A 12,963-nucleotide genomic window follows, 5' to 3' on the forward strand; every position below is an offset into this window, starting at 1 on the left:
AGCACGCACTCACCGAGAAAGCTGGTCTCGTTGTCTTACGATCGTCACCCTCTCGTGTCCGCCCTCTGGACGATCCGTATGGCCCTGATCCGAATCCGCTGAAGCTGGTGTGTCATCAGCTGTACGAAGAGACCACAGGTCTTGGCTTGAGATACAACCAGTTGAATTTCGGCGGTTCCTGCAGTTTCCGCTTGTTCAAGGATTTCGTCAAGAAGCACTGTTCGCCTGCGCATTTTGGACGAGTCAAGAGCATGGTTATCTTCCAAGAATCAAAGGAGAGCCTTTGGAAAGACCTGGTGACTGCAGATAAGATTGGCAGAAAATATCCAGCCTTGTCTATTGAGATTCGCTGTAGATGGATGACGGAGTGTGTCGATTGCAACACATGGATTTGGAGCGGCGTCAATATGCAGTATACAGTGAGTGGCACGTTCTCTGACCTTGTCACAGCCGAGTACAAGAATACTCTGCGACAGGCTGGTCGTAGATCTGAAGATGGATTTGGAGCAGACTCAAAGAATGTCCAAGTTTTTCCTGGGAGCTTCGACGAGGAAAGGCTAAGGGTCTGTATCATCCAGTGTGGCAGCAACATTCCTGTCGACGCTATGGTTGCGCTGTTCAAGAAATGGTTCCAGGAAGGTTTCTGAGTCGCTCCCAAACCACTGCGCATGTGGCAATGAGGAGCCGAGAATGTTCACCTTCGGTGTCTCTCTTCGGATATCGCATAAAGATCCGCAGCCGCAAGAGTACATCAGTGGCTAGCTCCAGTTCCCACAGCGTTTGCAGAGATGACCTACCGAGCCTTGAAATGAATCAGAGTACACACTATTACACGATCCAGTTGATTGTTCTGCCCTGTCAAGTATCATCACTTACCTTGACCGTGACGTCACATATGCAATCGCTCCTTCCATATGAGTCTCGGTGACCCGCCAAGCCCCAGTGCAAACGGACTAGTCACTGCTAGACAACAACACTCCGACTTTACTCACCTCCCCGCTTCTCCTTACTCTCACACTGCTTACTGTCGCTGTCGCCGACACTCATTATGCGCCTCACATCCCCAGAGCCACTCGCCACAGGCAGCTCAGCACCACCGTCGGCCCCAAACCGCCTACTTGCTCTACCGAGAGAACTCCGCGATATCATCTACGAGTACGCACTCACTGAGGATGAAGGCCTGCTTTTGTTCGAGCGTCGCACACTAGGGGAACCCTACTCCTCCCGGAGGATCTTCGAAGGACGCCGTCCGACTGACCCCGATGTCGAATCCAATCGCCTGAAATACGTCTGTCGCCAGCTATACCATGAAACCAAGGGTCTGGGTCTGAAACTGAACGTTCTTGCTATGGACTCCAAGCGGCAGATCGAAGGCTTCGCTGCGTTCCTCGATACGTGTTCGGCCGGTCAGCAGCAGTGTATTCGGAAAGTCACACTGAGTGATGCGTTATTGGGTTGTTCCCAATATATGGGCACTTGGGACAAGGCCGCCGAGATATTTAGACCATACGGCGCGTCACATCCTTGCATGACGATTGACTTATATGTCAATGCCCTCAGCAAAACCAGATCCACCGCTCACTGGTTCATTTTGGTTGGAAACATTCTGTATGCTAGGCACATGCACGCAAACCATGCTGTTGTCCCTGGGAATCTGCGCCAGATCACCGTCCGCATAAACGATGATCGGGTAAATCCGATCCCCAGTCATATTCGCATGTTTCCCGGTGTAGAACCCGGCCACGTTATTCATCCTGTCTTCGATGAGGACTCCTTACAGAGATATGGTGAAGAACATCTCAAGATATGCACCCGAGAGTTCGAGAAGTGGCAACGCGAGGGCATCTAGAGAGCTCGTGGTCACGCTGGGGAGGTGCCGGTTTGTTACTCGGGAAGGTCGACGCTAGTGTCGTTGCGAAGGCTGCTTCTACTCCAGGTACATCCCCCAGATGATCCTTATGGCTATGAGATCATTTGCTGACTATATAGACTCCGGAGTGTATCATGAAAGCTCGGAACTTGCGCTGTAGGGTGTAACCATCACCTGGATCCGGCTTTTGCGATATAACGATCTGGATGGACTACCTGGGAAGGGAGACGAGTGGCATCAAAGTGTCGGAGAAATTTGCGGTATTAGGGAGGCGAACAGAACTCGACGAAGTAGTCGATAGTCTAGGGCTGAGAGACGAGAAGAAGATGAAAAGCATTCACACACCATGAGAAGACTGCAAGTGATTTGATGATAATGTATTGAGGGCATGCGCTATATAGGCATCCCATTCCCTGTCCTGCATACGGACACTCATACTGAATTACAACTGATAAATTTTAGGCCGTCACAGTCCACTCCAAACGTGGACAAGATATCTTCTCCGTCATAGCCTCATTCCCACAACCAGCCATCTAGACCTGGTTCTCGTTGCGCTCAGCCGGCTCCAAGATACCACCGTGGGTACCAGCCTGCTCCGCCTTGCTGAAGTTGCGACCACCCGGACCCATGTGCAGCCTGTCAGTGTCGACAAGACCGTCCTTGGCCAAGCTCGACGCATCCCACTTAGCGCTGGTAATAGGGTTGACGTGAATCATGTACATGGTGTCGATCTCCTCGAGCGAGCGGCCCTTGGTCTCAATCATGAAGAAGTAGACGACGAAGAAGAGCAGGACGAGGGAGACGGCAAAGACAAGACCGTAGAAGTAATCGATGCGGTCGGTGATGAGGGTAGAGCAGAAGGAGATGATGAAGTTGAAGAGCCAGTTGGAGGCGGTCGCGAGACCCATGCAGGTAGCGCGGTAGCGGGCAGGGTACAGCTCTCCGACGATGGCCCAGACGAGGGGGCCCCAGGTAGTGGCGAACGCGGCAATGAACAGGCAGGTGAAGACAATCATGACGTTTCCGGCAGCGGGCGTGCTCTGGGGAAGGTTCTGGTCGAGGGCGTAGTGACCGACGAAGGAGTAGATGAAGAGGCACATGGCCATCCAGGCAGCACCGACCATCATGGCCTTTCTGCGGCCGACGTTCTCGACGACCCAGAGACCGAAGATGGTAGCGACGACGTTGACGGTTCCGAGGATGATGGAGGTGACGTATGAGTTGGAGAGGCCGGTGGCGGAGAAGATGGTTGTGCCGTAGTAGAAGAAGTAGTTGGCACCTGTCAACTGCTGACCAGCCTGGAGGACCATACCGAGCAGAGTGCGGTACAGCATACGGGGGCCAGTGAAGATCTCGTGCCATGGGTGGTCGCCGCCAGCAGACTCAGCCTCGAGCTTCTCTTGGATCTCAGCAATCTCGGCGTCGATGAAGGCGCTGTGCGGGTCGACACCGTTGAGACGGGCCATGTTCATGCGAGCCTCGTCGACCTTGCCCTTGCGGTATGCGTAGCGGGGAGACTCGGGGAGGAGGAGGATGGTGCTACCGAGGATGATGGCCCAAAGTGCGGAAAGACCGTTGGGAATGCGCCATTGGGCGCTGTTGACGTAGTCCTTCTCCGTGCCGTAGTTGACCATGTATGCGGTCCAGATACCGAGGGTGATGAACAGTTGGTAAGAGGAGACGGTGGCACCACGGATGCGCTTGGGGATTGACTCGGATTGGTACATGGGAACGACGGTGGAGAGAGCTCCAATACCGAGACCGGCAGTGAAGCGGCCCATGGCGAATTGAACCCAGACGTTCTTGCTGGTGATTTCGATAATGACACCGATGATGTAGAAGAAGGCGGAACCGGAGATAGTAAGACGACGACCGAAGGTATCAGCGAGAGGAGCTGAGCCTAAGCATCCAAAGAGAGTACCGACACTGGGAGATTGTTAGGCGCGTTCATCGCGTTGCGGAGGAAGTGACTTACGCAAGAAGACCGACAATGGCACCGGAGCGGACAGCAGAGAACTCGTTGTTCTCACCGCCGAAACGCGCCTTGAAGTCGTCCATCTCGAGGAAACCAGAGATCTGTCCAGACTCATATCCGAACATGAATCCACCGATACTGGCACAAGCACCGAGGATAACGGCAATGGCAGGCACGCGGCCCTTGGGCTCGAGATCCGCAGCCTGGACGGTCTCAGAGTTTCCCCTGGGAGGTGTGTCCGCAGGAGTGGCGGTGTTGGGTGTTCCCTTCTCGTGGATCTCCTCCTCGGTCGCCTTCTTCTTGAAGAAACGCGACATGACCGTCATGTTGGGCGCGTGGTAATTAGGAATCAATAGAGAAAAGCAAAAGGGTATCGAGCAAAAGTCGAGCTGGTCTGCAGCGCGGGGTATACGTCTCAAACAAAGTGAGCTGGAGAGAAGCTGGAGAAGAGGAGACCAGTGTGGGCTGTGAGGAGAAGGCTGCGCCGTATAAATAGCAGAAAATGCATGCGGAGACGGGTTCGTAGGGTCTATTGACAGTGGAGCCCCAGTGTCAGTCTCATCCGCATACCCATCCGACTAGCATCTTCCAGAACGCCCTAGCCATGGAGGCGAAAGGAGATATGCTCGCACGAGCGCCCTGACAACGGAGGTATGATGACATCGCATCGTGGAGCTGGAGCTGGCAATGGGGCAGCCTGTCACGAGCACGCTCGAGCCGGAGAGCTGCCGGTCGTGAATTCTCTTCATCGCGTAGGATCGGAATGGTTGCTGGACACGCCGAGAAGCACGGACAGTTGATAGTGCAACGATCGGCCCACTGCAGCTGCTGCAAGTATACCACCCTTCCGGTTCTGGTGGATTACTCCTCGGGGTCGTATACGGGGTCGTATAGTTTGTGACTTCGCCCCAGTGACTCCAGTATCGCGTGCTCCAACGGTTTCCCCTTACATGGCCATTGTGGATGGTGATGATGGGGTGCGCTTCAGTATCGGCGAACTGCTCCATCCGAGTATCCAATGTTAGACTTCATCCAGCCGGCCTATGAGATAGCTTGGAGCTACCCGGGATGTTTCCTTATGCAGGGGCATAGACGCGTCTATAGTGCAGACGAGGCTGACAAGTGCCTCATATCGTTGGACAATATGCAAGACGTGTATGCACGGACGTGACGGCACTCGCTAGCTTCCGCAGAGCCTCAAGTCGCGTTGGATCGTTCACACCGGTGACAAGTCCATCTGGTCGCCATTGGAGGGTAGCCGGAACGAAAAGTTTGTTCTCCAGCTAGGGCAGCACGTTTTTCGTCCTAGCAGCCGGTAACTGGTGCGCCAGAGCTTCTGCATTAGAAAACCGGGGGTGACAGTTCCTGCGGGATATCCAAATTCTTCGCGGATCGCGGTAAATCGAGACTTGCGACGTCAGATGTCCACCTCTACGTCACCGTGATTTTTCATCGCTGGCAGCGCATCCTCGGTGTCGGCGGTACGAACTTGGCAGGTTTCCCAGCAAACGCCGGTCTTGGCCGACGCGCGATAAAAACCTCATCTCCGACTCCGAGGTTGCAGCGCTAGCGGCCCGCTACGTGCATCAAAGCGTGAAAATCCTGAGCCAAGAGTCCTGAAGTTTCTGAGAAATACGGGTCCGTGTGGATCAATGCGAGAGCATCGTGAGATGAGCAATGTGACAGGTGCCGACATCCAGGTCACGCTTTCGCGTCGAGATTGTGAGACCGGGTGATGTTCGGGGGACCGAGAGGTTACCGGATGTTGGGAACGGCAGTATGTGGGATGACGGTTGTGGTGCGCATGTGGGGAGACACGTTGATGGAGTCTCCAGACACGTCTACGATGGTTAGCCTTGACTCCGTGCTGTAGTAGACAGGTACCCCGTGGGTGGTGTGAGTATGGGGTGCCGACCGCAAACAGAAAGATGCGTGATGTGACGAAAGAAGCAAATATACGTACCAATCTCAACCATTCGATTGAGCGCACCAATGCCAAAGAGCCATTTCTCTTACGCTTGGTAGCAACATGTCGCCGTCGTTCTGGAAAGAGCCAAACAGACGTTCCACCCCGTGGGGAGCGTGACCTCTTATACAAATTACTTCGGACGGCTTTCCTCCGGCTGTGGAGATGCTTCGACCCCAGAGAGACGCCGATCCACCAATGAATGATGTAGTCCCGTGATGAACGAGCCGACTGCCGTTTCTTTTGCCTAATGTACCGCCTCTTTTGAGCCTCCTTTCACCCTCTGCCTGAGTCGAGAAGCGCGAACGCTTCCCGCATGTCGGATGGCATCCTGCTTTGGGAAAGGTTCAGGCCACCTCCGCGAAGCGCGATGCTGCCGTGATGAATGTCGCATTCAAGCTGTGAGGATGTTGACATTCGTGTGAGACTTTGATCAAGGCGCAAGCCGTAGTAGCACGCCTGTTACAGTTATATGTGTTGTTTTGCCTTCGCAATGGCTTCCGTAAAGCGTGTGTTGGCTGTTCCTCTTCGGATGGGGCGGAATGGGGTGTGGAGAAGGAGCTCTGGGGTAATGCGGATTAGTTATCGCCAAGCGCCACTAGTCACCAGAAAGGACATGACAGCGTGCGTTACCTTGACACACGTTTTTCCCATCCAACACACGAAAGCATACAAACCTGGATGACGCATCGCTCTTCTTCTTGCGCCAGCCATGCAAACGATGTACGCTTTACTGTTATGCCTGACATTTTGCCTCACCACAATACTGGTTGTACATACTCTGTTCTACGCAGGGGAGCCAAGCTCCTAGATTCGGTCACAGTGCACGTGCAACTTCTGCGCGGGCATACTCACATCACGAGCCAGGGTTCCGAACGTCATATATCTGATGTAGCTATCTGATCGAGTTCATATTGGTATTCGTGTGCTGTCCAGTGATCGAAGAGCTGAAGAAACTCAAGCACTGTCAAGACTTCTTCCAATTTTCTCCAGACAAGGACTGCACTCCGCTCATTTGTGTCGTCACCAAATCGGCGCATTTCCTTTGGGAACAATGTGCCTCAGATACCGTTCTTGTACCACTCCCTGATCTGCGCAACCCAGTCCTCAAACCCCTTCTTGTTTCGGAGGTAGGAGTACCTTACTTCAGCTTCGTCATACTCCTCCATAGGGTAGATTCTGATGTTCTTCGGAAGTAATTTGGGTTCTGCGTGGAAACTCCATCGTCTGTACGGGTTCAAGAAAACCGCCATGCTTTCAATATCACTTGCGATACCTGCATCAACCCGAAAAGGCAGCTTTTTCCCTCGCAGAATAAGCTGTAGCGCAGCCCCACGGACGAGCAGACCGCGACATCCAAGGTCTTTTCGTAGAACTCGTGTGAAGATGTGTACTTCGAGCTGCGGGTCTTCCTCGCATAGACCAGTGTAGTGATCAATTGGACCCAGCGCGATCAAGTAGTGTAGATGGTTATCATGCTTCTCGTTCTCGTAACACATGACTCGCCGAGTCCCAGGCTTCTGAGGGACTTGGTAGCGGGTCACAGATTTGGAGTAAAAGGATGTCTTGGTCCGCAAAAATCCCATATAACCAGTCTCTGTGCGAAGCTGCCGACAAGTATGCTGGAGTTCATTGAACTGATGTAACCGTGTTGCGTGGGCCTTAAAAGGTGGTGGTGCATAACAATAAAGATTGCCAATCACCTCCAGCGGTTTTGAGTCCTCCAGTGCGTACTCGTAGATCTTGTTGCGTATCTCCCCGGGTAATCGGAGAAGCGGGCTCTGGAGCTGAGGCAGGATGGCTGCTGGCACTGGCAAAAGTATTAGTGGCATAACAGTGGCTTTCAAAGGTGAGATTACCCGCGCCGTCGCCTTCGGAACTCGCAGTCGTCATCAACTGGGCCATACTGTCGGTCATTGTCGCTTTTTACTGTTCTCGGGCTGCTAGAACAAGGGTTTGGAGGTTGTTAGAGCGAGATCCCGAAGACTAGGCAAGAGCAACCGGACAGGCTAAGCGAGGGCTCAGCGCACTGACGCGAAGTGAAGGTGAGTCGACGCACAACTTCTCGTATGGTGACGTAGTATGGCATTGACGTAACGAGAACAGGCAACAGCACGTCCGTTATCGTACGTATCGTCTACTAACATAGTATCTAGGGAGTATCATGTAGAGTTCCAGAATGCATCCAATTAGTTGGTCGAATTGTCTTGACATTTCCTCGATTCTAGAAATGGGAGATATTACTTAGCTATTCACCTGGACAGGCACCAATGACGTCGATTACATGACTTGTCTCATGAAGCTCATCATGTCTCTGAGGATGTTTTCCTGGTAGGTATCTTCCTAATATGTGCAATGCTCATCCGCGCCATTGATCTCTGGAGATGAGTGTGACGTGATTAGCGCACTAGCGCCTTGGCTAAATAGAGGCGACTTTCAGCACGACAACCAACATTTTGACCTCACCATCGACAACCACACCGCTGCTAACGACCATGCATACCACCATGGCAGATGATCCGCAGCAACAATTCGGCCAAGGCCTTGGAAACGGTGGCGATCGCCCACCCTATCAGAAGCAACCTGGCGATCCACAACGTGGACATTACGCGGAGGGTCTCCGCCCGACTGACGCGCTGACTATCTTCAAAGATGCAGGCGTAAAAGGACATCACACGTTGTGCATAGCATGCGGACAGAAGGCAAACCTGTCGCATCGCAACCAATGGCGCAAATGTCGAGGTGGCTGTGCTTTGAATCCCACCCATCACCATCCCGGGCAACCCTGCTCTGACTTGATGCGGGTTGCTAACGAAGACTGGTGTTTCTCGCATGTCAGAGAATCGCTGAATGCCGAGCGTGACGCAGCTCGTGACCCAGAGCACAAACAGCGCGCAGAACAGCGAAGAGAGCAAAAGGCTAACGCACCCAAGCCCGGTTCCAACCGGCCGCCTCAGCAGTATGGCAGGCCGACTTCCCCTCAAGGCCATTCTCAGGCTCCTCAGATTGACCATCTTCAAGGCTATGGGCAAGCTTCTACGCTGCCTTCGCGATACCCCGACAACCAGAGGCCGACTCAAGGTAGGCTCTTTGGTGACTACCAAGACCCCGGTCATGATGCCGGCCATCCAAACAGCAGCTACGGCGCTGGATATGAGGTATACAGTTCTCGAGATGTTTTTGCTGACCCTAGGCATGTGTGCGACGGTGAGTACTCAGCCCAAAATGGTCCAATCCGCAAGCCCGACTTCCGTGAGCGGAGTCCGCCAAGGGAATCACTCCCAATCCACGGCAGCTATCGTGATCGAGCGCCTTCGACCGTCCGTTCTACTCGTGAGCCACCGAGCTCAGAATCGGCCACCGAGCGCATGGCCAAGATGCTCGCACAGCGCAAGGCAGAGTCGGGTTTCGCATCTGCTCGAGTGGCTCGATCGCCTACACAAGCACAAGATGCTCAGAGCCAGGTACAGCCGGATCTGGAACGCAGGTTCCAAGAGCAGCGTCTTCAAGCTGCTACCACCGCTATTGCAACACTGCAGCAAGAGGCGACTGCTGCAAACACGAGGTATGAACAGCTGAAGACAGCACATCTCGCCCTGATACAGCAGGTGTATGAGGTGACGCACAAGGCTGCCGTTGCATTATCCGCCCTAGCACCACGTGCTCACATCGCGACGCCGGCTGAGCCGCTTAGATCTAACGCCCAGCAGCCCTTACCTGATCAGAGCGCTAATTATCAGAGCAATGACTTGCTATCCAGCCAAGCGACCGGGTCGCTGCAATCAGCACCTGGTATTGGACAACAGATGGCCCCCTCGGGCTTTGGGAACGGTCGCACTCCGACGGGAGGTCAGCCTTCCCCATTCCAGCCGTTTATTAACGGCACGCTTCCCAAAGGCGGCTTTGGTCAGCCACCGGGACAGGAGAACTGATAGGGGTTGGGAAGGGTTAGATGGAGGAAGCGGAAGCTTTAGTGCAGATAGTTGTTCTGCTACGTAGTTAGTATGAATGTAGAGATTTTCGGGTAGCAATCATTGTTCTCTCCAGGCACATGTGATGCTTGTATGGTGGGTAACGTCTCATTTACATCAATAATCTCAGTCCGATGGCTTCCACCACGAAAGCTACCATCCTTCTAACCACCCTCCTCCCCCAAACTCCACCCTACCACCTCCATCGTCCGCCTCACGTCCGCCCCAAAAACCAAATATCATACCTCCCCGTATAATTAGCCCCCGTCCTCGTAAGCAAAGGCCTTGGAAACTCCAACCCAACCCACTGCTGCCAATTCGACCACCTCACCCCGCACCCCAACCTAAACACGAAATTCTGTGGAAACGGCTGCGGCTCAAACGCATGATCCGACCACGTCTCCGCCATCTCATCGAGAGCCCTATCGATATTGTACCAAGCGCTGTAGTATCCGGAGGTGGAGTCTACCCGTTTGCGAGCTATCTCGTAGGAGAAACCCGCGATGGGGAATTTGGAAGTTTCGTTGGAGACCTTTGGGTCTACGGCATGGAGGAATGTCTGGAGTGAGGTGGAAGGGTGGTGGGTGGCGAACGTTACGAGCTGGCTCAAGCAAGGGTCGAAGAGGTGCGGCGAGAAAGGACACTGCCTGTATGCGATGCGCTCGTGGACGTGGATGCGGCAGATGCCGATGAGCTGCTCGGGTTTGGCGCTGGCGATGTAGCTTGCGCATATGCTAGAAGCGGACTCGGGGGTGTCTTTGCGGAGAGGGAAGATTAGTTCTGGACAGCGGGTTGGTGGTAGTGCTGATGTTTCTTCGTAGAGTTGTTTGCAGACGAATTTCATTTGGTTTAGGTTCATTCGTAGGTTTCGGGTCGGATCGTCGAGGATTAGACGCTGGTGTAGAACTCCGTTCTTGAGGTATGGTGCCATGAGGATGGCCTCGTTCGTTTCGAGAACGTGGGCATAGACGATGTTGCGGAGCTCCCCTGGCAGTGCAAATAGCCTGAACGGGCCTGGCGACTCATCGGGGGAGTTTTTAGGTTGGCCTGATGACGTAGTTTCTGCCTGGGTTGCTGATGACACTGCAATGTTCGACTGGAAGGGCGTATGTCGGTTTGGAGAGCTCGTGACGAAAGGATAGCCGGCATACTCAAACAATGAGGTCAGCAAGGGCCGAAATGCACGCAGTAATAGAGAGCTCATGATTGCCACACGGTGATGCGGAGGGTTGAGAGAGAATATGCTTTGTCTTGGTGAGTGCAAGGGATTATGAATCTCTGGAGTCCTCCGTAGCAAGCACCCAAGCCTTCTTCTTTGCGCACGAGCTCTGGAAAGGTCGGCGTACTTCTAGGCGGCAGCACCTGATCGATGTTATCGTCAGTTCACGGCAGTCACATCACCAGATCAACAGGATTCACTCCCTCGTCATTCGCCACAATCCCAACCTCCCTCTTGAACCGTGACAACCAGTTCGGGAAATCCGCAGGCGTCTGGTTCCATGGGTCGTCACCATCATACATGATCCATCGCGCCTGATGCTGGATCTCTTCGTCGGAAGGGACGTGGCAGTTTGGGTTCTTCGGTGAAAGCGTCGATGCCGCCCATCTCCTCATGTCGCTGTCAAAGATCCGGTAGAAGTTTGTGTCGTCCGGTAGCAGCGATCGCAACCGACCGTACATGTCCGTCTGCGCGGTAGATTCAGGCGAGATTATGGGCTCTTCGGAGAAGGTGGGAAGTGTAGTGAAGTAGTCGTGGGTTTGCTTGGATGGACTTGCGGTCCCGAGAGCGGACGTGGATGCTTCTTTGGGAGGCGAGGCTGGCCAGGATAGGTCTAGTAGCTCGCCCAAGCCATGATCTGCCGGGATGTTGGTAGATACAACGTCGGAGATACCTGCGCGTTGCTTGAAGAGCGATATCCAATTCGTGCCCGAGTAGATTCCTTTGACTATCCAATTAGCGAAGACGTCAGATGGCGTACTGGACTCTTGCTCCATGCGCCGAACAATCTGACATGCTTCATGATGCAGTTGCACATCGTCCAGTGTCTCACCCGTCCCCACGCGCTGAATCACGAAAGCGCGAAGCTGCGCTTCTAGCGGGCATTGTTCGAAGAGATGATCCTTGGCATTGATGCGCAACGGGAAATGTCTGCTCTCGCGGGAAGATCGAACGGGCTGAAATCTTGCGTGTTCAGTTAGCTCATGTGATGACATCATTAGGTCTCGTAGCCATGAGACTTCGTGGAGATGGTTGGTGTCTGGTCCGTGCATGACGGAAGTGGTCTCAGCTGCGAAAATGATACGACATGCTTCTAGTTGCATCGCGTCGTTATCCGGCAAGTACCCGTGCTTGTCGAAATACCGCTGGATGAAAAACTCAATTTCGACTTTGAGCAGTTCGTATGCGTTTGGTGGAGTACCCCAGGATGGGTCGCTACCTTTCATGGGGATGAGAGTGCCTCTTTCCCAATCGATGAGGTCTGGCAGATGTTAGTATGCAAAATCCTTCAATGAGAACATCATGGTTATCATACCAGGGGGGATAGCAGTCTCGACCAACGGTATAACGGACGCATCAAACCCCCAATCGCCTTGCCAACTGGCCATCGTAACACCAGACTTGAAGTGGTCGGCAAGATGATCGGTCCTTTCCAGCCACGTACTCATGGTCGTACCGCAAAACCCGCATCTTGACCTGACATCGGGTATCGGCAGCATCCAGCGCGCCATCGACCACTCGGAGAATTCGACGCCGTGTACCAAGCGCAGATGCTGAACAAGATGATCTTTCCGGTGGAAGGTGCGCTCCTGTAAGCTCCTCTCCTGGCATGCCGAGTAGTGGTGCGCTTCAATATGCTTGTCATCCGGTTGTACCTCACCGCAGAAGACGCAGCATTGCTCTCCGGTCGACTCTTTGGTGGTGCGAGAGCCTTGGAGTGCGCAAATCCATCTCTCCAGCGGTAGATGAAGTGACTTCTCATGACGCTGCCAGTCGTACTTAGTCTTGAAGACTTCCGTGCAGAACGTGCATTGATACGGCATACCGATGGGTGCGGTTCTCTCCGTGTCAAGACGCCGACGTCGAGTGGCTCGCTTCTTCCGCGGTGCGCGACGTACTTTGAGAGATGTTTGCGACCCTGATGAGCAATGACCCGAGAATTCACTCGATTGAGAGGTTCTC

At 53.7% G+C, this 12,963-nt stretch overlaps 3 protein-coding genes across 3 annotated transcripts; 1 reads left to right on the forward strand and 2 right to left on the reverse strand.

Moving 5' to 3' along the window:
• Positions 1-2,403: 2,403 nt before the first annotated feature.
• On the reverse strand, positions 2,404-4,171 carry J4E92_004254 (uncharacterized protein; the record flags this gene model as incomplete). Its single annotated transcript, XM_051495644.1, has 2 exons — positions 2,404-3,796; positions 3,846-4,171. 2 exons carry the CDS (start codon positions 4,169-4,171, stop codon positions 2,404-2,406), a joined length of 1,719 nt encoding a protein of 572 aa, XP_051354663.1.
• A 4,374-nt stretch (positions 4,172-8,545) lies between these two features.
• Positions 8,546-9,743, forward strand: J4E92_004255 (uncharacterized protein; the record flags this gene model as incomplete). Its single annotated transcript, XM_051495645.1, has 2 exons — positions 8,546-8,553; positions 8,651-9,743. The coding sequence occupies 2 exons, from the start codon at positions 8,546-8,548 to the stop codon at positions 9,741-9,743; spliced, it is 1,101 nt and encodes a 366-aa protein (XP_051354664.1).
• A 1,431-nt stretch (positions 9,744-11,174) lies between these two features.
• On the reverse strand, positions 11,175-12,449 carry J4E92_004256 (uncharacterized protein; the record flags this gene model as incomplete). The annotated part of the gene is made up of 2 exons (XM_051495646.1): positions 11,175-12,262; positions 12,446-12,449. The coding sequence occupies 2 exons, from the start codon at positions 12,447-12,449 to the stop codon at positions 11,175-11,177; spliced, it is 1,092 nt and encodes a 363-aa protein (XP_051354665.1).
• Positions 12,450-12,963: the final 514 nt, after the last annotated feature.

The sequence above is a fragment of the Alternaria infectoria genome, assembly GCF_024043175.1.
Source record: "Alternaria infectoria strain BMP 0036 chromosome Unknown scaffold_5, whole genome shotgun sequence".
Lineage (NCBI taxonomy): Eukaryota > Fungi > Ascomycota > Dothideomycetes > Pleosporales > Pleosporaceae > Alternaria > Alternaria infectoria.